The sequence below is a fragment of the Lethenteron reissneri genome, chromosome 26, assembly GCF_015708825.2.
Source record: "Lethenteron reissneri isolate LAM-NWPU_2019-01 chromosome 26, ASM1570882v1, whole genome shotgun sequence".
In the NCBI taxonomy this organism is placed as follows: domain Eukaryota; kingdom Metazoa; phylum Chordata; class Hyperoartia; order Petromyzontiformes; family Petromyzontidae; genus Lethenteron; species Lethenteron reissneri.
In genome coordinates, this window is record NC_083804.1 from 9,784,991 (window position 1) to 9,811,942 (window position 26,952).

The following is a 26,952-nucleotide window of genomic DNA, read 5'->3' on the forward strand; positions in this document are numbered from 1 at the left end:
GTTTAGGTTTTAAGGAATCGATTCGTGGGTGTACGCGGATACGTGGAGGTTGTTGTTTGTCTTGTGCAGTCGTTTTGGTTTCGTGAAGTTGTCTTGCTGCCTGCTGCTGCTGTTGTTGTTGTTGCTGCTGTTGTTGTTGTTGCTACACACGGAGAGAAGAGCGTGGTCATCTTTCCTACCTCCACGAGGCTTATTCTCCGACCTCCCGCCCCGGGCGAACGAGTCTCGAGGGATCGTGTGGACGTCGATCGAGGTGAGCTCCGTGGTTGTCGACCACGCCGCGTTGTTGGACATCCCGAGTCTTTTATGTTTGTTGTGTTATTGATTTACCCCGCCGGTCCTGCGGCGTTTCGTGACATACACGGTGTTAGAATCCCCGAAACGGCGAGCGGCAAACATCGCCGCTTCTGAGTTGCAGGAGGTAATGAGTTCGTTAATTTTGTGTTTACAATTGAGCAAGATTCGTGTTTTTATTGCGAGAGGTTTCGTGGGGCGTGGGGGGGACGACGACGACGAGACGATGATGGAGTGGATCGCAAAGTGGAGCAAGTGCGAGGGAAGGAGCAGAGAGAGGGAGACATTGGAGGAGTTCCGTGGCCTGCGGTGTGTGGGATTGAGTGGGTGACGGAGGAGGGCTTCTCCACGCGTATCTGATGATGCTGGTGGTGTTGTTGTTGTTACAGGCGAAGCGTCACGGTACTCGACTTGTGAATGTTGTCGTGGGTTTACTCTGCCAACACACACTCGGTGTGCTGTACTAGCGATACGAATTGGTGCGTTTTACTTTAGGTGACGGCTTTTACATATTTGCCGTGTCGGGTGGTGGCGGGTTTAACGACACATTTATATTTACGCTCTCTAACACAAACACCTCTGGATAATATTGGTCGCGAAGTTGGTGACTAGGTGAGTGTGCGGGCGAGCGAGTGGATGAGTGGAGGGTGTTGTGGCCTCTGTTGGTTAAGCACAGTATGGATGAGATGAGCCAGTCTGGAGGACCCGAGTCCTCAACGTGGTTCAGGGAAATCGACGAGTAAAGTTCACGTGGAATATGAACCAACCATGGTGGTAGTAGCAGCTGTAGAAGAGTGGCAGGGAGGCGAGTGACCGCCGGGTGAGTGATTTGAACGGTGGATCACGAAACAACCCGCCTGTTTAAATTGGACATTAAGTCCAGCAGTGAGGCACAGCTGAAATTTGTGGTTTGTACGGCAGGAATTGTGTTCGTATAGCAAGCAGGAGTACACAATTGTTCAGATTTGAAGACGAAACGCTTTGGCACAGGGAGGGAAACACAATTTTCTTAGAGATTCCTGACTTAGTCAGATTAGTAACACACACAGCCCATTCCATGGCAGGTCGGATGAGATTTGCTGTGCCAAGCAGATTCATGGTTTTGGAATATCATCGTGAAATGTGATGTACTGCACCGATATGTGTATGTACGGGCCCTTTTGATATCCCACTGCCCCGGATGAGGGGGCCTCCACCTCGCTGTGAATTTAATTCAGGTCGTGGCAGGCTTCATGACCATACTTCACCATGCTGGTCTCGTCAGTAGCGTGATAGTTGAAGGCTCTGGAGTGTAGAAGTACGGTACAATAACGTCGTTTGGCCCACTGCCCACCACGTGGCAGCCTGATAATCAACCTGTTGGGCATGGTGGTCCGCCCATTCCCAGTGTGGAGGAAGCCTTCATCCAGCAGTGGACACGGCATGGCTGATGATTAAGAAGCAGTTGCGTGTGTGTGTGTACACACGTGTGTTCGCGTTTTCCTTCGCGCGTGTGTATCAACAGAACAAAGTCTATAAAGCACTGTGTATACAGAGTGGTGGTTAAAGTTGGCTGTGTATGATGGTGGTGACAGTTCGGGGAACAGGTGGGGAGAGGTGGATGGGGTTAGGCTTTGGTAACGTCGTATCTGGGAGCAAGTAGCAGTAAGCAGTTTGCTAGGATGAGCTAGCATGGTGCTTGGAAACCAAAATACTGTAACAACAAGAGACACGATTTAGCATGGGATCTTTTTGGCAGTATCAAAGTATGAAAAATAAGTATAGGTTTTTAGTTTTTACCCTTTTTGGCAATACTGTACAATTGGTGTTTTTGTGGTCCGCCCAAACAGTTTTTCTATTGTGAGAAAGGGTAAAACATTCCTATTTTTTCACAAGAGATATATTTTTCGAATTTGGTACATAGAAAGGGGAAAAAAATCCACTCGATGTTTCAAGAGGCGGAATTCAAGCGCATAACCTCATTAAGCGGTCCTTAAAGCTAGGGAAGAAGAGAGAGAGATTGATCTTAAGGGATGAACGGAAGCAGGTTGGTGAAGATGTATATGAATATACATACATAAACAGTGTGGTGTACTGACAGTATACGCTGCAGTACATATCAATGTACCACTATATAAACCAATATATTACTGTATATGTACTGTGGTCGATACTGTAAGTACACTTTATATGCACGTCTGCACTGTTTTTGTGTGTATACAATTGACATGCCGTGCGTTTAAGTGGGTTTCTGTAGCGTAAGATATTCGTACACACATTGTACATTGCGTGTACACGTGTGCATGTACTTTATACACAAAACCATTACTCCAGCACGATGTGTACTTTGGAGTGAAACCCGTGTAAATTTAGGCAAAAAGCACATACTGTGTTTGCTATACACATTAAACTATACAACCATGCATACGAAGCACACGTGTAAATGCACATCCTATGTTTGTGTGCGTTTGTTTTTGTATGTATTTATGCGTGTACATTAGTGAACATGTTTCGTTTTCCTTAAAGGGATTGCGTACTGATTGTGCCCACTACCGGGTGGGTGCAATCTCGCTCCTTTGTGTTCCGGGAGGATGGGTTATGCAACACCATCGTGTCCACCGTGCCTCTTGGGCAGGGGTGGGGAACGTCCGGCCCGCGGGCCGTATGAGGCCCGCGATATCATTTGGTGTGGCCCTGCCAAGGCAACCGCAGGTGGGACTCGAAATTCAATCAATCTAGGAGCAAACCTGGAAAAGCAGTTGTGAGTAGCAGCAACATCATCAATACCAGCTAACATCACACACCTCACCCAAAGAGAAGCAGTTCCAGCCATCACATTAGGGGTGAGTTAATGAAATGTTTGAGCAAATATAACATACTCGGGCATTTCTTCAGGACCTACTTACTACACCTCTGCTTTATTGACCTGGTCATTGCCTATACAAGGCCGTACTCAATCGAGTAGGATTTTAACTTGTATTTTTGTGTTTTCAGGGTCATTGACTCTCCCTTCATGATCGTTGAGGACATTGTTGATGTGGGTGGGCCCAGGTTAAAATTGTGTGGCTAGGAGTCAGAGTCATTCACGGTGTACTTAGGGGGTGTGAGAGGAGTTATTCTCTTGGCACCTGCACTGTTGCATACTGTATACAATACATAGTTCGATAAATCTTCTCTGACTGTACAAGTGGAATTTCCATCGGGTGCAGATATAATGGGAGGCGACTAAGAGATGGTTCCCTATTGGTCAAGAGTGAGATGACCGAGCCAACGTACACTGCAGGGAATGTATTATCGAGCATTCATTTATGTTTGTGCAATATTTTCGATTTATCATATGACACGGTTGTTTTTGCTGTGGTTTCTATATCCTTCATTGCTATACAGTATTTTATATGTTTTACTTGTATCATTTTGGTGGTCCAGATCACTCTTGCAAATGAGAGTATTGTATCCTGATCTCTTGAGTTCTCACCTGATTAAACAAAATACACTTGAAACTTGACTTGATCATATTGCTGAAACTGGAGCTTGCCACAAAGAGGTGGAGCCTCGACATCAGCCCCACCAATAAAAAAACACACGCTTGGTTATTGTGTCCGTATGCAGAGCATCCGCTAATTCCGCACAACTTTCATTGGTCTATTGGTCTGGATACAGCAGAAACAACCACAACTCAAATGGGCAAGCTGAGCCATATTTAGTATTCGTAAAGTTCAATACAATAGCTCAACACTAATTGGGCGATTAATAAGGAGTATTTAGGAGTCTCAGGACTTAAACAAAATATATCGATATTCAAGCCGCCAAAGTAAGGAATAATATTTTGAGATGTCAAAGAGTAATGGGAGAAACGTCCCAAGCTGGATTGTGCGCTGCCTTGTTTAATGGGCTCAGTGACACATAGGTTAGGCACATGGTTTCACGTCACAGATGCGCACAACTCCCCATGGACCCTGGGGCAGGTTTACCCACAAAAGGTGTAGCACATTTCAATAATGGCAACAACAATGTGGTCCATTCACAGGCAAGCGTCACCAAGTCTCGCGGGTAGCACTCCAAATAAGCTGCTTTTTGCACATTTTACAAAGTTATAAACGTTTGAATTGCATTTGACGTTTATACGTCTTCTTATGGTATTATTCCCTTAATGGTGGGGGTCTGCCTTCCTGGTCCTCTTCTCCAATTATTTCTGTCCTGGCCATCCCCACATCCATTCACGTGTCCTACATATCTTAGTTCACCACATACAACCACCAATGCATAGGCCTACCTCTTGCGCTCCTCCGCCTTAAGTGCTTCAATTTTCATCACCTTCTGCCATGGGTTTCCTCTTCTTACAACACATCCTGGCCGTCTGAGTCGACTTGCATTCAGCTCGTCTAAGATGTGTAACTGCTCTGGCCTTTTTTCTCGTCTGTTCTAGTGTGACGACATTTGATTATGACATTTAAATTAAATATGTGTAATACACATTGCAATGTTGCTGCACGGCTTGAGTTTGCATCACAGAGAAGAAAAAAACCATGATGCATGTGCGGTGAAGGAGTATTCATGTAATCCTCCGGGCCAAGTCCGTGGGCAATTAGGTAACGTTTACCCAGTAACGTTTTTGCATGTGCTGAGAATCGTTGGACCCATGTTTCCGCTAAACTACAGTTTGTAGTTTAAATTTGTTTTGGAAATAAATAATGTGCGTTTTTTAAAGAATACCATTTTTTACGATTCGAATTTGAAAACTTTATGGAGTTTGCAGTACCAGGTTTTTGTCCAGCACTTAAACATAATTTAGCAGTTAAAATGTGAGGCTCTACTTAATGCATAACCAATAAATTACTCATGACTTCAAGCCGATGTTGCCGAGTACTCCCTTCGGGTGGCCCTGATTAAATATAAAAGGCAGATAATGAAAAAAACATGTAAATTATGCTTTCAAACTTACATATTCAGAATCAGAATCTTTATTTAGACTGGAGGAATCCGATGAGCTATGAAGCTCTTTTTCACAGATATCCAGTATGGTGGGTTCAGCAAGTTACATATTGTTGATCGATGTAGGATAGCAGTGGAGGCATGGAATATTATTGTTAATCTTATTGCTCTTCTTGCCGACTTGCTTTTGGTCACATGGGTGAGGAGCATCCAATAGTCAAACCGCAATGAATGTTAAACTATGAGCACGGATAATCCGCCCGTGGAAAATCTGTAGATTTACACCTGCCATGCCAAAGTTGGAGGGCAACTTCCTCAAATGCGCTCTCTTGTAAGAGTAATGCATTGCGATATTTTGCATTTTTTTTCTTGTGGGAGGAAACAGAACTGCCTGTAGAAAATCCATTTAACTCGTATGTGCATTTGATTTGTGTTTCTTCCTTTGTGCGTGTGTATTTGTGTATGTACAGTCGATCGATTATAATTATCTGGCGGCTTCGAGGGGAAGGGAATGCCGGATTTTCAAAAATGCCGGATAATCGCATCATGATTTAAAATAGCTTATTTTTGAACATTCTCGCATCACCTTGTTTTTAGGTGTTGTGTAGATGTTTTTTTGTGTTTTGCATTTGTTAGCGATATGAAATTGGCATAAACTTACAAATAGAAAAAAAAATCCCAATGTATTTACTGTTCCGTACTTACCACTCTAATCTCTAAGACTCTGTATGGGGTGATGGACATAGTACTACTACGTTCTTGTTTCAACGACTTGTGTTTGACAATCGCCGGACTGATGCGAATGCCGAATTATATAACCCACTTTTCGCCGGATCGCACTGTATATTTAGTTTTTATTACTGTACTATTATTCATGCAAAATGTATACACGTTGCAGTATTTTCATTGTTTAAATTATTGTATGTATTGTATAATGTAATGTATATAATATTTGATACTCAAATCAAGCATCGCTACTTTTTTTATCATGCACATGGTGCCAATCACCAGACTGGTCCAGCCTTTGGAGCAGTTTTGCCTGATCGGCCCGAGACCGCAGGAAAATGTTGAAAGGCGGATAAACGCGCGCTGGATAATCGATGATCAACATTATTTGATTATTCGATGTGTGTTTGTTGGTGTGTATCAATGCTTGTTTGTGTGTATGTGATGCAAATGAGTTTATGTATTTTGTGTGTGTTTGCAGGGGACATGAGCTACCCAGGTTACCCAGGCGGTGAGTACTGATCCTCCTATAATAATTAATAGGGCTTCACGATGAAGGTTGTTCGGTCCACAGAGCTGCCCAGTAAATGAGCTCTGTGCCACGGAATGGAGTCATCGCCATCATGCAACCACTGACACATATGGTGGTGTTGTAATAAGGGTTGTTACTTTGTACAGTACATCCTTAATATTTGCGAGGGATACGTTCCTGGAGAACAGTGCAAATATGAATACTTAAAACTTGAGGAAAATAGGGGTAATGGGGCAAAAACATAGATTACGATTAAACATAAACATTTTCACCATATTTATTGTACAGTATTGTGTTATTTAACTTGCCTTTAATAATGATGAAAGTAAATATTTTAAGGTACGAAATGAATACATAAATAAATATTATACAGTAATTCCAACAAATGGCAAAGGAAAGCATTCGCGTGTAAGCGGTGCGGCAGACTAAGGCAGACTGAGTAGAGCATCGCACTTCCGTGCTCTCACGATGTACGCTTCTGCTCCCATGCCTCGCGGATTCTTGTTGGGTAGCGGCGTGCTACGACCGTGAATATCTAAAATACAACCCAGCTCTCACGATGTACGCTGCTGCTCCCATGCCTCGCGGATTCTTGTTGGGTAGTGGCGTGCTACGACCGTGAATATCTAAAATACAACCCAGCAAAAATCCAATGCCACTCGAATAAATGTCGCGAATACGCAAAACCAAGATTATAAAAAAAATACCCGCAAATATTAAGGATTTACTGTCGACATTCTAACAAGATGTTACAATATACATTTTACCATATTATTATAGGGATACCAGTTTCCCATAAGTTTGTAATGATATTTCACATCTTTTATTTTTTTGTATGCTTTGCTGTCCTTGCAGTACGAATAAAGATTACTTTAAAGTTTCTCAAACGCAATTCACACATTAGCCCTCTACATGTCTTCTAATCATCGCAACTTGACAATATATTATTATTTTAATGCATATGCTGCCAGTTACACCATAAATAATACAATCATCTTAAATAGTTTAGTTTTGATGCAAGAACACAAGCATGGTTAATGGGTAATTATCGCTATTTGGTTAGGGTAATCTCACAGCAGAGCACTCAAAATATGATTTGTTTTACAAAGTCTAATGTAGCACAGTTGTAGGTATTATACGGATGGGGAAAACTCCCAAGTGGGAGGTCAGTGGGTCAAACAGCTTCCAAGTTATGGGTCATCGAAGATTGACCTTTTTCAGGTGCCCGACGATTCGTTTGGAATGCTCTTCCTTCCGATATTAGGAAGCCACTGGAGCTATGCACTTTTAAATCTAGACAGAAAACGCATTTCCTTCAAACTTCCTTTAGTGTTTAGTTTGATGTCCTTCTCCACACTTACGATTAGCACGGTCGGCTACATAAGTGCAAAAGAAGTTCAACATACATACATTACAAGTCTGATTCATGAAGTGACGAGATAAAATGAAAACATTAGAAATGTCTGTTTCAGCCCTTCCCAATCAATTAAAGAAATGCAAGATATTGTCTTTAAAAGTTAATGGTTTTGTGACCATGACTGATAAAAATAACCAGCTTGGATTTTTTTTTTTAACTACTGTGTGGGCATAGATTCCCTAGTGCCTCGGCAACATGGCTATACAAAAAAATCAGCTGGACACTTAATGTACTCCAGAGTTGAGCCATAATGTACATAAAAATAGTTTAAACAACCAATTATTAATAAATATGAATATTCAATGAATGGCTGCTCGGGACAAATATTTTCTGTAGATTGTAGGGAGCGTCGCTCGGTGCGCGTTAGCTTGAGAATCAGAACAGAGTTCTGACCTTTGTTTATTTAGATGGTTGGAAAAGGTTGACATACATTTTCATTGGTGTCTTCGTATTCTATGCAGCTCCAAATATAATGGAGCTATGACTCGTAACATTGACCTCGGGCATCTGAAAAAGGTCACACCTTCAATAACCCATGATTTGGTAGCTGTGTGACCAACTGACCTCCAATATGGAATTTTATGACGCCTCTACGGTACTTACAATTGTGCCAAATTTCACAGACATTGGAGGTGGTCAGATGTCGAGCCCGAGTGATTTACTTAACCTTGTTGTGTCATCGTGGAGTGGTGTGAGTTTTATTTGGTTATGTGCTTGTTACATAGAGTGAAGTGTGTTTCATTTTATGTGTTATGTGTAGTGATTTGCATTATGCACGTGTTGTTTGTATGTCGCGTGTGCTTGCTACATGTTGGCGTGTTTCATATGTTGCGTGGTGTGGTCCGAGTGAGCAGGGTGGGGAGCCCCTTCCCAGCCTCCCATGGGATTCCCAGATATGGGGAATTTTAACATCCCAGCTGGGTTCAATCCGGCAATCACCAACATGGTACCAAGCAGTGGCCACACCACTCCATGCTGTACTACAACACACCACCTTACCACACAATCACACACCACACTGTGGCTCACCACCTCATACCAAATCACCCCAATGCCGCACCATAGCATACCAAGCATATGCCATACCATACCACTCATAACCATGGCACAATGCTACATCGGACAACACACTGCCACATCGCACACCACCCCATGACACACCACACAATACCACCCCATTCTGCACCACGCCTATTCTGTAACCATACCACGTGACTCTACATCACTTCCACATCACCCTATATCATGCTACGCAACACCACATGCAAAAGCATGGGGTGGTGTCACTTGGAATGGTCTGAGAAACATGCTGTGCCTTGGTGTGGTGTGGAATTGTATGATCTGTGATGTGGGATAATGTGATTCATGGTGTGGCTTATTGTGGTATGACAATGGATAACAGTACTCTCTGGTATGGCATGGTATGCTGCAATGTGGTGTGCTCTACACAGAGCAGACCAAGGCAGCAGGCTGTTCGCCACTAGAACTCTCGATTGTAATCGTTTAATGATTATTATGACTTCTGGCTTCCAAGTGTTTTTATCCTCCATCACTCGTAACACCACAAAAACCACCACGAGTAATACAACTTAACGATAATTATCACCACCACTAGGATCACCGTCATCATTAAAATATATATCACTCTCGCTTCCATGACTACTACCGCCTTCATCGCCACCACCACCATCATCACTGCTACCCCCGCCACTACCACCACTACCACTAAAATCACCACTACCATCGTCATCACTGTCATCATAACCATGACCACCGCAAATAATACAACTATCATGACTACCGCTGTTGCTCTTCTCTCCAGGCCGGGAACCTGGCCCAGAGTGGAATGTTTGGCCCGAATCCTGCAATGTACCCTCCTGGTGGTCCTGCCGGGATGGGCTACGGGGCCCCTCCCGGACAACTCCCGTACGGCGCTCCACCAGCTCAGCCGTACGGCGCTCCACCTGCTCAGCCGTACGGTGCTCAGCCCTACGGTGCTCCACCAACTCAGCCCTATGGGGCTCCACCGGCCCAACAGCCATATGGGGCTCCACCTGCCCAGCCATATGGAGCTCCACCCGCTCAACAGCCATACGGCGCTCCACCAGCCCAACAACCCTATGGGGCTCCACCAGGCCAGCAGCCGTACGGAGCTCCTCCAGCCCAACAACCCTATGGGGCTCCACCAGGCCAGCAGCCTTACGGAGCTCCACCAGCCCAACAACCATACGGAGCTCCACCAGTCCAACAACCATACGGATCTTCTGCAGGTGGGTGTGTTGGCAGGAGGGGCTGTTACCGCTCTAAATAGTAATGGCGACGGGTTTGATAGTGGTATGATGGTAGTCTGATGGTTTAAGGGGTGATTTTCGTTGTGGCTTAACGTATGTATGTTGAACTTTTTTTTCACCGCAAGTAGCCAACTATGCTAATCGGAGGTGCGGTAATTTAAAAGTAGTTTGGCGGTAGTTTAATTGTAGATGGTGAGACCAAAGCATCTTCAATGTATCCATTCGTTTTCTGCACCAATCTTGCAGACTAGATCTTCATTTTTGTATATGCAGTGGCTGTGATTTTAAGTTTTGTAATGTCTGTTTTTGTACCTTTCTGTTTCTTGATTTTTCTGCAGGTCTGTCTTTCTCTCTGTGGGCATACATGTATAATAATAAACAGCTCTTTGCTAATCCACAGCCGGATGAAGGCCTTCCCATGCTGTTTCGGTCGTGGGGGTTATTTGACCATATTTCACAATGTTGGTCAGTACGAGCTTGTGAACGGGGCGCATCAAGAACCAATTGCGTTATCACTCCCCATGAACGTTAGGCCATGACTGGGAATTGAACTCGGGCCGCTGGGTTCAGTGCCACCCCACCAGCATCTCATCATCATCACCAGCCATGATCCATTTCACTGCTTGATAAAGTCCTCCCCATGCCATCGCCATCTCTCGCTGTTTTGCGAAACAATGATCCATCTCGCTTCTCAACCCAAGCTAATGTAATCACTCCACCTCGGAGGTGGACCTTCTCTTGTTTTCTCCTTTGCCTGCTCGCACTCACTAGTCTCGACCACTGCTGTTAATTCCTTCCAGCAACGTGTCCTGTCCAAGCCAGCCTATTTTTCTTAAGTCAAGCATCTACCCATACACGAATGGATGGCTTTTGACATGTACTTTTATTGAAGCCACAGTGTGGTCCCTGTAAGATTATAAAGCACAAACATTGGTTGAGCAGTATTTGGAAATTAGAAGATAAAGCCTATCGGGCTAGAAAGTGTATGTCACTTACCTATCTGTGCTACAAAATGTAGAGGCATCCGACATGTCTGCAAACACATCAGAGTGACGATTTCAAGTTATATTTGGCATGGCGTTAAGCCCCGTGGCAATGAGTGGCAAGAATGACTCATTGTTAGATCCACACACCCTTACCATCCCCACATGCCACTTTTTCCATCCTCACTCATTACACAGGTGCATGCGTATGTCCAGCACTCCAAATAGGGTTTCATAGTTGAGTAATTCACATTTGCATATAATTATAATTAGCATGAGTTATGCGAATTGTAAAGAATTCTCAAGCCCATGCTTTGATGTGAATGCCTACATATTGCTCTTTAAACTAAGCATAATCCTTATTTGTTCTCTGATCCATGCATTGCTGTTTCTGTCTCTGTAATTCCAAGCATCTACCTCTTCCTGTGCTACTTTGTCAGCTTGTGTCCGATTTTCTTTGTCATGAATCCAATTGCGCATTCAAAACTATCTGTGATGGTTTAATAGTCTTATCTTAACGTACAAAGAAATAAGAAGTGTACATATGCATGTAATGATGGAGATGAGGTGAATAAAATAGATGAGAGGAAGTAATGTGCAAATCTGTGATGCGTGAATTAGGTAAAAGCAAAATTTATGAAAGCAAATGATGGTGAATGGAGAATGAGTGGTGGCCATGTAATGAGATTATAAAGAGGGAGCAGGAGCGTGGTAGTGGTTACGAGGGGGCGATGGGGTGAGCTTGGGAGAAAGGTGAGTTTTGAGGGAGGAGCGGAAACTACTGAGCTAAGATGACGCAAAGCAGATACGTTACCGATGCCTGTGTGATGACGCAAAGGTTGGCCCTCTCCTCTGAATCCTTTTTGTGGTTCGCTCCGGTGCTGGCTAGTCATGCAGGGTAAAACCGGGAAAATTCAACTGAGACTCCCGCTGGCTGGTACCAACGATCACCCGTGGCAAAGTTGACTACTTTCACGCCGTTCCGTCTTGAGGTGGCTGGGTGACCCAGAGGTCGGAATGCAGAGCCAGCAAGATTATTTTAGACCTGTGGTTAAACTGGGTTTTCAAGTGTAGCAAGTTTCTGGTTTCAGCCCGATCACCAACGACGATACAATCAAATCATTGTGTTAAATGTGATTTTATGCATAATGTAGCTTATTTCCAGCTCTGAGAATTAAAAGTATCGGTTTGACTGTCATATGACTATTACTGACAGTGGGCAGAGCAGACGAGCAAGTGTGACTCACTATGGTGTGGCCCAGAGGTCACCTGACGACATCTCAGATATAGCTCTGTGCTATATGAGAATAAAAAATTAACTCTTTGTTTCATACCTTTGTACCGCTAACACAAACGGAGGTGGGGGGGGGAGAAATTGCTCCGTATTGATGACGCATGTGATCATGTCGCTCGCTTAACGGAGTGACCGCAGTTGACATTTGCGTCATCTCGAGTGAGTGTAGGTACACACTGGCACCACAGTGTGTACGTGCACATCTGTATGCGCCCATGTGCCTGTGCGGTGAGAACTTGCCCCAACAGTCTAAAGGCTATATGGTCACATCTGTCTTTTGTGTTGCGTGTGTCAGTCTCTGTGCCGTGCATGTTATATGCTTATGTTTATTGTGCTTGGGGAGCAAGCTTGCAGTGGCTAATGGTTAACTCCAGTGACAAGTGATATCTGGACCGATTTTGGGCCACTCCTAGGAGTATACTTGCCCTTTAAAAAGTCCCTGTTGCAGTGTGTAAACATCAGCACTGGGGAGTCAAATGTGGAAGGGAGTGGTGTTAGCCACACCAATTCCTTACATGCCACACTGTCCTAAATATGTGCTCATTTATAGCACTTGCACCTTCTGTCTCTCAGGCCAAACATGGGATATTTGTGTGCATGTCTACTTGTACATGGTTTTGATAAAGATGTGTATTTGTGTGTGTGTGCAGGAAGCCAGGGCGCCCAGCCAGCACCTACTCCGTCCACCATTACCGCAGCCCCTGTGGTGAGGCCTATGTGGAACAACCGTCACACCACCCAGGCTGCTGGCAACGAGAACATTGGGATTTCAATTTTTAATCACAGTTTTCTAAGCACAGCCCCGAACACAAAGTGGCCAATAACAGAGGGGGCATTGGTAATACAGCAGATATTGTGCACAACCACAAGCCCCAGGGTCAGCCAGAACAGCCAGAGCAGCACCAATGAGTGACAAGACATCTTGAGCGACACTTCACCCCCAATATGGATTGCAATGCACTTAGACCTTGCTTAACGCTGAAGATGAATTCAAGGGGAACCACTAAACTAATCGGCGCTAGAAGGGGTCATTACACCATTGTGTATATGGGGATGCGTTCCCGACAGCGTTATTTCTTACGTATGAGAAATACATGAGGGGACTTCATTGGGGTTATCGTTAAGAGCTAATAATGCAGATGGTGAACATTTTACGAATAACATTTTTTGTATTATATCAGTGAGTATTATGTACTGTACTCATGACTCACATCCACCTGATGGTCACGTGTCCTGACGAGCCTTATCACTTGCATTTAACATCCAAATTTATGGCCTTTTTTCATACATTATGGGTCTAAAATGCTTATAAAAAACACACAAGGCAGAGAGAGACTAAGGTGGAGTGTTTTTTTTAACTGGCCAGCGCTGCTTGGCTCACAGCGTACGGCGATTTCATTGGCTGAGAAAATGTAAACAAAGATGGCGGCGGGTGCGTTTTCTTGGCGCTGCGTCTTCTCAGTCATAAACGCTTTTTGGATTTTCTTAATTTTTTTTCACTCAAAAAATGTATCCTGGACAAAGAGCGCTATAAGGAATCAGCATTCTTTGGGGTAGCTCGAAGCTTGGTCTGCCTGTACAAAGCTTTCGGGTTGTTTACCTACATTAATTTCCAGCACCAAAGTGTCCATCGGTGAGCATTTTTCCAGTGTTTGCTGATGCATTGCAGCTTTATACATTACAAAGTGGAATTCTGTCTTGTCTAAATGCAAATGCATCTCAAGGAATGGTGGGCATATTTAACAGGTCATTAAGTAAAGTTGAGCCTGAAATTGAACAGGGGAAAGGAATCCACGAGTCTCTGCAAGTCTGTGGGTTTTTATGTATGTCTGAGGGTCTCTGTTAGTCGGTGGGTCTGTTGTGGCTATAGAACACAATACTACATTGATTTAAGTGTCTAAATGCAACCACATTTCACAACATTGTAAAGAAACGTGTTCTTCTCGAGAGTAAAATCGTAGAGTAAAAGGCAGAGTAGGAAGCGAAAGGCTTGAGAAGCCAGCTTAATGGAAGGTGACTCTTATGTGGATTAAACTCAGGATTTCACTGGGGTCAGCTCATTGCTTTGACTGCGCATTAGTCTGACAAGCCACCTGGTCACCTCCAGGAATATGTAAATAGACCTTTATGGCATTCCTAATAGCCACAATAGTGATTAGATTTCCAATGAAGGGATCGTACAAAAATGCTTCTTATTTTATGTTTTTCATCTATTACATTACCCATTCTTACTCTTTGCATCTCAGTATTTTAACTGCTCCTAGTGGTTTTAAAGGAAGCATAATTTAATATCCTGCCACTGGTTGTAGATTGACATTGAGAGCTGTTTTGTGATTTGCACACAATTGTATTAAAGTTGATAATTTCACATATTTTAACAAGACTATAGGGCGGAGCAGTGGCACAGTGGTTAGCACACTGCACTATTAACACAGCCACTTGAGTTACATTCCTGGCCACAACTAACATCAGTGGCAACATCAGTGGAATGTGGAATTCTCGCCACTCGCTCAAGGCCACAAATAGAAATGACCACTACCCAATGCTCACTAGAGCAGTAAGACAGACTCATTTTGACAAATTCACATTTCTCAAACAGGTGAAATACTGAAATACATCTTTTTGCCTTTCATTTTGCAGAAGAAAGGACGGGGCACGGTTAAGGAACAGTCGGGGTTCAATGGTCTAAAGGACGCGGAGACGCTAAGAAAAGCAATGAAGGGATTTGGTGAGTTGGTGTGTGTGTATAGGAGATGCTTGTGTGGATGTGTGTATAGGGGAGCGGTGGCGCAGCGGTTAGCGTTCTGCGCTACGAACCCGGCGAACCGAGTTCAATTGCCGCTCATGGCCTGAACCGGTCCAGGGCCTCCCCTAGGTGGGCTCAGCCTCAAATGAGTACCTGGTGCGATGTGTAAACATCACCACTAAGGAGACAAAGGTGGTTGGGCGTGGTGCTGGGCACCCACCCCCTCGTGTACCGTACCGGCCTTCATAGGTGCTCGCTAACAGCACTTTCCCCAACAGTCTATTAAGGCTAAATGGGGATCTTTGTCTGAAAGACATGTGCGTACGAGATGATTGAGTATATGGTAGTGGTGAGGGATTTGTGTGCGTGTGTGTATAAGTCTGTGTCTTTGTTTGTTTGTGGGTGTTTAACAGCCATTCGTGTATGAGATGAGTACGTGTGTGCGTGTATGGGAGAAGTATACGAGAGCTGTGTAAATGTACACGTGTGTATGCCCGAGTTCATATTCCAACATCAGTGGTAAATGTCTGATCTGATCCTAGGCCTACCCAAGGTCGACTCAGCCTTAGTGGAGTACCTGGTGTGGTGTGTAAACATACCCCCTCGACTTCCGCGCTGGCCTTCATTAGCGCGAATAACACTTTCCCCAACAGCTTCTGAAAGGCTGCATGGGGATCTTTGTATTTTAGTGGGGGAAGTGATAATAGTGGCTCACCCACTGTACTTCAATCCTGATAATCTGGGTTCAATTCTCAGCCATGGACATCAGTGGCGAGTGATATCCGAGCCTGGATCGGTTCACCCTAACATTAATATCTGGTGCATTGTGTAACCATCAGCACGAGGGAGATAAATTCAGCTAGACATGGTGCAGTCTATGCCACCCCCGCATGTGTTATGCCAGCCTTAATAAGCACTCACAGCACTTGCCCCAACTGTTTTCACCTTGTCTAAACAATGGTGAGTGCAAGTGATGGATCTGCCAGTTAGACTGGTCTATTAACAGATAACACCAGGATCTATCCCGTGACCTCCTGCCAGTGAGCCTTCGGCACTTGTTCCAGGCTAGTGACAAAGGATTCCTCCAGTATAAATAATCATTCTGATTATTTTCCTAGCTTGGCGCAAGTGCCAATATTTGATCATGTGCATTCAATTAGATTTGAATTTATTAATCAGTGCATCGTTATATCCTTACCGGCCACACCACTCCATGTGCTGTGCTGGTTATAATCGGCTCTTTCTAAAATTAGTATCCCCGAGAGTGTAAGATTAAATGGGGGACGTTTGTGTACACAATAGTATATACTATAATAATAGTATATACTACTATAATAGTATATACTATAATAGTATATACAATAATAGTATATACAATAATGGGGAGCGGTAGTGTAGCGGTTAGCGCGCCGCGATATGAACCTGGCGACCTGAGTTCGATTCCCGCTCACGGTCAACATGAGTGACGATTATCTGAACCGGTCCTGGGCCTCCCCTCGGTCGACTCAGCCTCAAATTAGTACCTGGTGTGGTGCATAAAAACATCGCCACTAAGGAGACAAAGGCGGCCAGGCGTAGTGCTGGCCACCTACCCCCTCATGTGCCGTTCTGGCCTTGATAGGTGCTCGCTAACAGCACTTGCCCCAACAGTCTGTTAAGGCTATACGGGGGATCTTTGTCTTTATATACAATTTTACGCACGTTTTTCTGCAAGTGTAAATGAGCATGTGTGTGCGCACGTATGAATGTTTATGTTGTGAATGTGCGTGGCTGTATGCGTGCGTGCTCAGGCACGGATGAGAAAGCCATCATTGACGTTCTCACAGCGCGCAGCAACAAACAGCGGCAGGAGATCGCACTCTCGTTCAAGACGGCTTATGGCAAGGTACAACTTTCTCGCCTTCTCCCCACCATACCCTCCCAATTCTCTCCTTTCCCCCATTTCTCACTACCTACTTCTCCCCTTCAAATCACATCCCATGTTCTCATCTTCATCTCTCTATTGACTAATATACACCCCGTGCCTGGACTTGATCCCAGAACTTTAACAGAGCTGGCTCTGTGGCTCTGATAGAGCCATTATGAAATTCGCCAAAAAAATGGAAAAATACGTAGACCGCTGGCTCAGTGGCTTAGACACCACCATTATGAATGTAGTTGGAGGCATGAGTGAGTTAAGGTGCATGGTGAGTTAAGGTCCCTGGTGCATGAAGGTAACTGGTAAGTGAAGGCTGCTGGAGAGTTGAAGGTTCCTGCTTTGCCTACAGGACCTGGTGAAGGAGCTCAAGTCGGAGCTGTCGGGCAACTTCGAGTCGGTGGTGGTGGCACTCTTGGAGACGCCCACGCAGTACGACGTGAGCCAGATTCAGGCGGCCATCAAGGTGACAGCACGGCGGCATGTGGGGGTGGAAGGGGGGAGAAAGAAGGGGTTGGGAGGGATTGAGAGGATCGGGAGAGGGGGTGTGATGGAGGAAGAGAAGGTGGAGGGATTAAGTGGATGGGGAGCCCTTCTGGGGACCCTATTTTTACTGAGGGCCAAATATAGGATTTCCCAATTCCTTTAACCAAACAAGACAAAGATCGCCGATGCAGGCTTAACAGACTGTTGGGGCAAGTGCTGTTTGCAAGCACCTATAAAAGCCAGCACGGCACACGACAGGGTAGGTGGCCAGCACCACGCCAGCCCGCCTCTGTCTCCCTAGAGGCTGATTACACACCACACCAGATACTCATTTGAGGCGGAGTCGACCTAGGGGAGACCCAGGACCGATGTTAAGTATGAGCGGAAATCAAACCCGGGTTACAGGGTTTGTAACGCAGTGCACTAACCACTACAATACCTTTAACCGGCTACATTAGCACACACACAACCTAAGTAACTTCTGTCACTGATAAGAGACCCTTGCAGTGACAGGGCCTCTTACAGTGACAGAAGTGGCCGAGCATGCTACAATTTTAAGTGTTGATACCAGGTCAAAATGATCACCCTAATATACCCAATTATTACGACTAAGATGCTTGTAGTAACAGTGAATATTGTGTACGAACCGTTTCAAAGTGGTGGCCATAGGCTGCATGAAGTGAAGTCACAGGCCGTAGTAGTAGGAACCGCACCCTTGTTATAGAGGGGGTGCAGGGAGAGAGAGAGAAGCGAGATGGATGAATGGAGAGAAGGCAAAGGAGATTTGTGTGGTATGAGAATAGGTTTTCCCCTTTTTTCTGGCAAAAAAACACTTTTTTAAAAACACGCTTTTATGAAATGTACTAGTAATGGCAGAACTCCACGACTCTAGGAAGTGGACCCGAAGCTTGCCATAACGTAAGGGACCGTGGCCAATTACAGCCAACGTCAGGTGACCGTGGACAATTGGACCCAAGCCGAAACATAACATATAAAAAAGAACGTTTAAATTTTTTTTTTAATGATAGAATATAGTATTGTCATCAGTATGACATGTATACCAAGTTTTCAGTCGATACCACGTTGGGAAGTGGGTTAAAATGGACTTACAAGATTTGAGGATACAACAACGACAACAACAACAACAGACAGAGTGAGTTAAAAGAAAGCGTGTAAAATGGGGGAAAACCTATTCTTATATTTTGGTACTGGCAAAGGAGGTCCCATAATTTGTGTGGTATGTATGGTTTTTGTTATTTTTCTTCATTATAGCACAGGGAAGTTTGGTTAAACACCCCTATAGGGATGCTTTCATCCGGCAGAGTGACAAAAGGCTTAAACTTATTCTAATTATATGTGAAGTGGGTGTGGTGTATGTGTATAATGGTGTATGCTAAAGGTATCGGGTGTGTTATGTATATTGAACTTTTTCGCACTGTACATAGCCAACCGTGCTAATCGGGGGTGCGGGGAAAAGGCAAATAAACACAAAAAGCAGTTGTAAAGAAATGGGTATACGTGTGTGATGTGCTTGCAGGGTGCCGGCACAGATGAGGAGTGTTTGATTGAGATTCTGGCATCAAGATCCAACAAGGAGATACATGAAATCAACAAACACTACAAGTCAGGTACCACACACATACCCGTACCACACACACATACCTCACTGATTACACCACACACCACTTAACACAATATAACACACCACATCTAAATACACCACAAAGGAAATAACACAAGCATATAAAGCACATCACACACACACACACCACTCACAAAACATACGCTACATGGTGCACATGATTCTTAAGGAGTGGTGAATAGTGAACTAACGAGCAATGCCTATGACCGTGTGCACTGGGCGGTAGTGACTAAACGGACGCTGGAGCAGGACATCATGTCAGACACGTCCGCCAACTTCAAGCGTCTCCTGGTGGCGCTGTGTCAGGTGAGATGCACGTGCACACTTTCCACACGTACTTTACTACACAAAGATCCCCCGTGTAGCCTGTAACAGACTGTAGGGGCAAGTGCTATTAGCGAGCACCTGTGAAGGCCAGCACGGCACACGAGAGGGGGTGGGTGGCCAGCACCATGCCCGGCCGCCTTCGTCACTCTAGTTACGATTTTTACACAACGCACCAGGTCCTCATTTGAGGCTGAGTTGACCTAGGGGAGGCCCAGGCCGGTTCAGATAATCGTCACTGGTGGTGGCCATGAGCAGGAATCAAATACGGGTCGCCGGGTTCATAGCGCAGTGTGTTAACCACTACACTACCACTCCCCCACACTCTATACATACACACACGTGCCAGTATATACACGCTTTTAAATATTCGTAGGTGCTGCTTGGAAATGTGCAGACGTACACACCAGCAAATGTGTGTACACCTGAACGCACAAACGCACGTAAACATACAAAAACTCTACATCATTAGATCTCCTTTGCCAGTACCAAAATATAATAGGGTTTTTCCCCTTTTTTCTGGCAACAAAACTGAAACCTTTTGACGAGGAATTATGTCTGCATTAACCACAATACTTGTGGTCAAAATGCAAACAAAAAACACACTCTGATAATATGTGCATTGTCCTTGAAACTGATTGGTCCACACCAGAGAACTCATCTGGGGAAAAACCCTATTCTTATATTTTGGTACTGGCAAAGGAGGTCTAATGATGTAGATGATTACCCCGAGCCCTCATTACTTTGATATTGCATTGTCTTTGAGCTGTACGCCTTTTGGTGTCATCTGGTCTAGCACCAATTGAGACCAGGCTCAAAAGAAAGCCATCTCTGGTGTGGACCAATCAGTTTCAAGGACAATGCATATATTATCAGAGTGTTTTTTGTTTGCATTTTGACCACAAGTATTGTGGTGAATGCACACATGATTCCTTGTCAAAAGGTTTCAGTTTTGTTGCCGGAAAAAAGGGGAAAAACCCTATTCATACAAAAACTAAGACAGTGTTTTGGGAAAATGCTGTTCGGGAGACCCTATTAAGGCAGACATGGCGCAAGACCTGCTGGTATGGCCAGCACCATGCCTGGTTATCTTTGTGTCCCTAGGGCTAACATTTTAACATAGTACCAACTAACTTGTTTGAGGCTGAGTTTACCCAGGGAAGGCCCAGGATAGATCAAGAAATCACTTCCCTCTGATGTTAGCTATAGCTGGGAATCAAACGCATGGTTTATAGCACAATGTTGGCCCCCTTTGTATCAAATCAGGTTTGCCTGTCATGTTTAATGATGGTGTCCCTGTGTCCCCACCTCTCTGTATCCCTGTGCGTCCGTTTGTCAGGGAGGCAGAGATGAGAGCACCACGGTGGACATGGCTCGCGTGCAGAAGGATGCACAGGTGCGTATCTACGCAAACTTCGAGCCTCAAAACCTCGAGCTCAGGAAGAAGGCCAGGGTTTGGGACCAGTATCTTGAGATTCTGCTCCAGGGGATTGGATGTCAGGGTTGGTCGTGACTCAACTCCATATTTCACGAGCAGTGTCTTGAGACTTGGCTCAAAGAGACCAGGTTTCAGGATAAGTGTATTGATGTTCTCTTATGAAAGCGTCAGTGTCTGCACTTGATAACTCGTGTTAAAACCTCACAGGACCTCCTGGCCGCAGGGGAGAATCGCATAGGGACAGACGAATCACGGTTCAACAGCATCCTGTGTGGACGCAGCCAGGCTCACCTTCTCAGGGGTAACCTCACCTCTCTCACCTCACCCTCCTGACCGCTCACCACATTGCTGCCCCAGAACACGCACCGTGAACACTGACCTCTTAACGTTAAACCTAACCCCCTGAACCTCAACCCTGAGCATTAAAACCTTCCTCCTAATCCCTACATTTGTGACCCTTCACTGCTAACTCTTCAGCTTTTATTTCAAGGTAGCCACTGCTGGAGGAAGGGTCTGCAAATTATATTTATCCATTACTGCAAGAATATTAGCTGTGCTAATCAGACACTAGAAGGGACTTTGGGACCTGGCAACACCTTGTTTCTAAGTTGAGCACAGTCACTTCCATCACTGCAACGGCCCCCTTTGTATTATTGACATGAGCGGTGTTCCCTTTGTTAGTATTTAATGTGTAGTTGCCTGCCAAAGCTCTTTGAAAGGCCTACAGATATGTATATGTGATTGTCCACCATTGCCGACCAGCTTCATAGCTGATGAGGTTCTTCCAGCTAAAATAAAATATGTACAGGTAGTCCCCGAGTTACGACGGGGTCGTCGTAACGCATCTCCATCGTAAGTAGAGGACTACCTGTACACTGATTTGGCGCTCAGGTTTCCCCACCCCCTGCTATAAACCCAAGTATTTAACAAAACGACGTAAACCAATGATGGATTTCACACGTGGTACTGTGAATATGGTGTGAGGAAAAGAGACCCCTTGTGGAATGCTTTTCCATGTTTGATGTACGAGGATGGAGTAGTGGTGCAGCGGTTAGTGCACTTTGATACAAACCCGGCCTACCTGGGTCCGATTCCCAGCCACGGCTAAAATAGTGAGTGATATCTGATCTGGAGCCTGTCGTCAATTGACTTTGCTTCAAATGGGCACCTGATGCGGTGTAAAAACATCCGTAATGGAAAAGCAAAGTCAATGTTGGCGACACTACCGACACATGTGCTGTGCCGGCCTATGAGCTCACTGACAGTACTTGCCCCAACAGTCGGTGAAAGACATGGGGGATTCCTGTCTCTGATATATGTAATGAGGGCATCGATGTTGCCTGCAGTTGAGTCTTAAAATGTTGTACAGGGTGTGGTAAAAGTTGGGAACCATAGCGATTTCAAGACTGCACTGTTTATATTGTTTATTTAATACGAGTAGAGTGTGCTAAGATGCATGTGGATATGTTGAGGAATGTTCACGCACCCGATAAGAAACAGATTGGGACATATGTCCATGTAAATAGTGCACAGGATCATCCAGTGTAGGGATGCGTGGCTCCCAACTGTCGTCACACCCCGTGACAGCTCCGTTCTTCTGCCCTTTGTACTTGGCTTCTCTGTCTCTGCAGTGTTTGAGGAGTATGGCAGAATCAGCAAACACGACATCGAGAAGAGCATTAAGAGGGAGATGTCTGGCAGTGTGGAAGATGGAATGGTGGCCGTGGGTAAGATGGGCTCACCACAACACAGAATGGCACACTACCATATACATTCATACAATTAACAGTATTACTCACTTAAATACATTCACACTTCTATATACTCACCTACACCATCATGTACATGCATACACTACCATATACTCATTTAACTTGGAATGGTTTTCAAAGGTTATTTGTCAAAGCCGAAATTCATGACAGGAAATTAATTTAAAATACAGGTATCTTTACGAAAGCGGTATTCTTAAAAAAAACGCATAAAACTATTTCGTAAAATAGAAATGGCTTTCCCCATTAATTTGATTCTAAAAATAAGGGATGTTTCAGACCAGTCATTTCAACACCTAACTTAAAAATATACACTAATATCACAATACAAAAATAATAATAATAATAAAGAACAAATATAAAAATGATTGAAGAATTATTCATTAAAAACAAGATTAACCTTTTCGGGGAAAATCGCCAAAAGATCTGCATATTGTAATTACCGGAGAGGTGATGTGAAGGTGTTCCTGTTGCACTGGAGGGATACCGTGACACACAGCCTCCGGTGTGTGCCGTGTGACCTTTCAATTATGCGGAAATACGATTTTGTTCATCTTAAAGTGTCCATAATGTCAATTACGTGAACCGAATCTTCATTAATGAAGGAATACCTGTAATGTTGATATATGTTTGTCCATTTGTCGGTTTCTTCATTCATGTGGTTGTTTGTGCATGGATTTCTTTTTGCATGATTGCTGTACTTGTTTTATGCCAATGCTTGTCGTTCTGGTGACCCAGTTCACTCTTGAAAATGAGAGACTGATGATCTTTTAAGTTCTTACCTGGTTCGACAAAACACGTGAAATGCTAACATTCATTAACATATACTCATATTGCCAAAAACTACTATGAACACACCAATGCATACAGGTATCCTCGGATTTACGAATGTTCGAAATTTCGCGTTTATGCAATTGACAATTTATGGACACTTAGATTCACAAAGTCGAATTTCCGCATTTACGAAATTTCACGGAAGGCTTCCTCATTAATCCACGACTGTGTCACGGTATCCCTGCAGTGCAACAGGAACGCCTCCACCATCTTTACAGTCATTCCAACATGCATATCTTTGGGCGAGTTCCCTGAAAATGTAAAAAAAAAATGTTTTTAATGAATCATTATTCAATCGCTTTAATATTTGCTCTTTATTATTTTTGGATTGTAAAAAGTGATCCAGGTGAATAGTTTCAGGTTAGGAGTAGTTGGAATGACTCCAGAACACATCGCTAATTTTTAGTATTACATTAATGGCAAAAGCCATTCCGTTTAATGAAATTTCGTTTGAGTATCTTTTTTTTAATCGAGGGTAACCTATATTGTGAGAGCTAATCAAAACAACCATGGCCACACACAAAGAGTGGTACTTCAAGGGTGAGTCTTTAGTACATTTTATTAGGGGAAGGGGGGGTTACCAAAGTTCATAGCAATAGATTGAATCTGTCAGGTTAATAACATTGTTTATCCCATCAGTTGAACTATACACGTGCAGATTTTTGTTCACATTGACCCCACCTCGTGCGACCTGACAATTTGACTGTTGTATTCATTTATCCTGCTGGTGAACAAAGGCGGTAGGGTGAGTTAAGTAATTATTTTATATTGTTTCAACTATCTAGAGATGGAATTTAACCATTGACCTTAGAAATGGAAATCCAGTATGCTAACCATAACACTGCTGCAGCTCCCTTCATTTCTCCCCATAAATGCAAATAAAACAAGTTTAACAACCATCCTGGATCCCAGTATTTTCCAGAATCACTGTCATTAATATACCAATACCCCCCTTTCTGCTCCCCCCCCCCCTGTTCCTTCCCCCTAGTAAAATGCTTACGGAACACCCAAGGGTTTTTCGCGGAGAGACTCTACAAGTCCATGAAGGTACAGCCACTATATTGGACGTGCATTTCACACACTTCAAAGAGGTGCCATTGTAGTTGTGTATTTGTAATTGAGGTTGTGCGGGTGTCATTGTCTTAACTGTACAGTTCGGTTGTGTTTGTGATTGTACAGTTGGGTTGTGTTTGTGACTGTACAGTGGTGGTTGTGATTGTGGTTCTCTGATCGTCCTCAGGGCTTAGGCACCAAGGACAGCACGCTCATACGCATCATGGTGTCACGCTGTGAGGTCGACCTCTTTGACATCCGCCGCGAGTTCAAGCAGCTCTATGGAAAGTCGCTGTACTCCTTCATCGCCGTGAGTGCCACCTGTGGTCATTGACATCAGAGGTCACAGTTCACTTTAGTTCAGAAGTAACAACATCCACTGCTGGGGGTCATAAGTCAGCAAGTGTTCGCCAAGATAAGTTAGCACTTGTGGGTTCACAGTTGGAGATTCGAGGCCACTCCCAAGGTTCATGGGTAATCAAGGTTAAAGGTCCCCAGAGGTCAAGGTTCAATCGGATGCAAGCGTGATCTTTGGAGTCTATTTGCTGGGGTCATGTTTTATCATTCCTGGGTTTACAGTTTGTGGAAATCAGAGACTATCAAGCTGTGTAAGAGTTGTTTCCCTTTTGCCTCTGTCTCCAGGGGGACACGTCCGGAGACTACAAGAAGATCCTGCTCAGCCTATGCGGCGGAGAAGATTAGATGTTCAACCTCTCCTTTCCCCACATTTCCAACCCAATCTATCTCCCAATACATCTTATGACAATCCAGCTTCCATCTCCCTGCATGTCTATCCAAACATCTCTCTCTCTATCTGCCAACGTGTCCCTCCCTATCCCAACCCAGTCTGTTTTCTCAAAGCTTCTGAAACCGTCTCATCTCCAAATACTCCAGCTACCAACCTTCATCTTCCAACCCACTTCTTTCCACCTCTCCATACCTCTCACTTCTCCTTTTCACCTCTCACTCCGCGCTTTCCCTCGCACTTCATCATCCCATGATAGTGCACACTTGTGCCAGGGTGTGCTTTGCACACAAGAGGTGCCACTGCCTCGAGTAGGACGGGGGGAGCTTGTCTGCTGCTTACTGTGCCTACGGAACGAGGAAGCTGTCTCTTTGTGATGATACCGTTTGGCCACCGTAAATTATCACTGGTATTGCAGTACTGTAATCACACGTTAAATTAGGTAAGTGCCCGAATTATTATGCCACATGCATGGGTACGCATGCGCACAGGATCGTGTGGATGAACACTTTGCCATGAAACACATGTCAACACCCTTACACATACAAGATACGTGTACAAATAACAGCCTTAAACATGTCTTTACACACAACAGCCTTGCAAGTACAACGGCACCATTACACACAACTGACTAAAATAAGACATCCTATATATAACTCAAGATTGTGTGTATGGATATCATCACAATCCGTGGAGGAAATATCCCGCAGATGTCCATTGCACATTTTGTCATCTGTATAGCTATGCACACCTTTTAATACAAACACACGGCTATGCCATAAAGCCTTAGATTTGTTGGGGCAAGTGCTACAACTGTGAACAGCTGCTCTTGTTCTGCACAGCGAGGCCACAACCATGATCGGCTGCCTGTGTCTCCCCAGTTCTGATGTGTACACACCTACGCACATACTAACTTTAGACTTTGCACCTAGGTGAGACCCTGGCAGGATTATCACTCGCAACCGCTGTAAGCCGTGGCTGGGAATCAAACTTTGGTCACCGCATAGCCTTAACAGACTGGGATAGTGCCGTAAGCGAGCACAAATTTGGACCCGGCACCCGAGGGGGTGGCCAGGCAGCAGCACGCCGCCTTTATCTCCCCGTTGCTAATGTTTACATCGCACTGGGTACTCATTTGAGGCTGAGTCGACCTAGGGGTGGCCCAGGACCAGTTCAGATAAGTCACTGGTAGTGGCCGTGAATGGGAATCGAATTCGGGTAGCCGGGTTCGTAGCACTCCTGCGCTAACCACTGCGCCACCCCTAAAACAGATACATTTAAAAAAAACCCTACCTACACGCGGCTATTCAACACCTTTAGACTCAACACACATGTACCGTGTATCACAAATAGCCATATACACTAAAAAAAAACCGATGTTGCCTTTAATACAAAACATTCACAATACCACTATCACAAACGCCATACACGAATTTGTCTTGAATGTGCTTGGAATGTAATGAAATTATTAACTCTACAACATATAAAGCTATATATAGAATAGAATTATGTAAACACGAGGGCTGAAATAAAGGTTCTGGTGATAAACAGA

The 26,952-nt window shown here is 44.4% G+C and overlaps 1 protein-coding gene across 1 annotated transcript; it reads left to right on the top strand.

The window, feature by feature from the left end:
- Positions 1-26,952, top strand: LOC133347642 (annexin A4-like). Its single transcript, XM_061560094.1, has 16 exons — positions 1-253; positions 6,413-6,442; positions 8,735-8,826; positions 9,703-10,150; positions 13,099-13,154; positions 15,089-15,176; positions 16,985-17,079; positions 17,462-17,575; positions 19,133-19,223; positions 19,464-19,543; positions 20,901-20,957; positions 21,207-21,300; positions 22,631-22,726; positions 24,591-24,649; positions 24,843-24,965; positions 25,298-26,952. The coding sequence occupies exons 2-16, from the start codon at positions 6,418-6,420 to the stop codon at positions 25,355-25,357; spliced, it is 1,578 nt and encodes a 525-aa protein (XP_061416078.1). The 5' UTR covers positions 1-253; positions 6,413-6,417; the 3' UTR covers positions 25,358-26,952.

What these genes read in the sequence shown, in the direction of transcription:
- LOC133347642 (XM_061560094.1), top strand. Translation starts at nt 6,418, where the DNA reads ATGAGCTACCCAGGTTACCCAGGCG. An exon ending in CTACCCAGGTTACCCAGGCG is followed by an intron (nt 6,443 to 8,734) that starts GTGAGTACTGAT and finishes CCGAGTGAGCAG; the next exon opens with GGTGGGGAGCCCCTTCCCAG. An exon ending in AAAAGCAATGAAGGGATTTG is followed by an intron (nt 15,177 to 16,984) that starts GTGAGTTGGTGT and finishes GTGCGTGCTCAG; the next exon opens with GCACGGATGAGAAAGCCATC.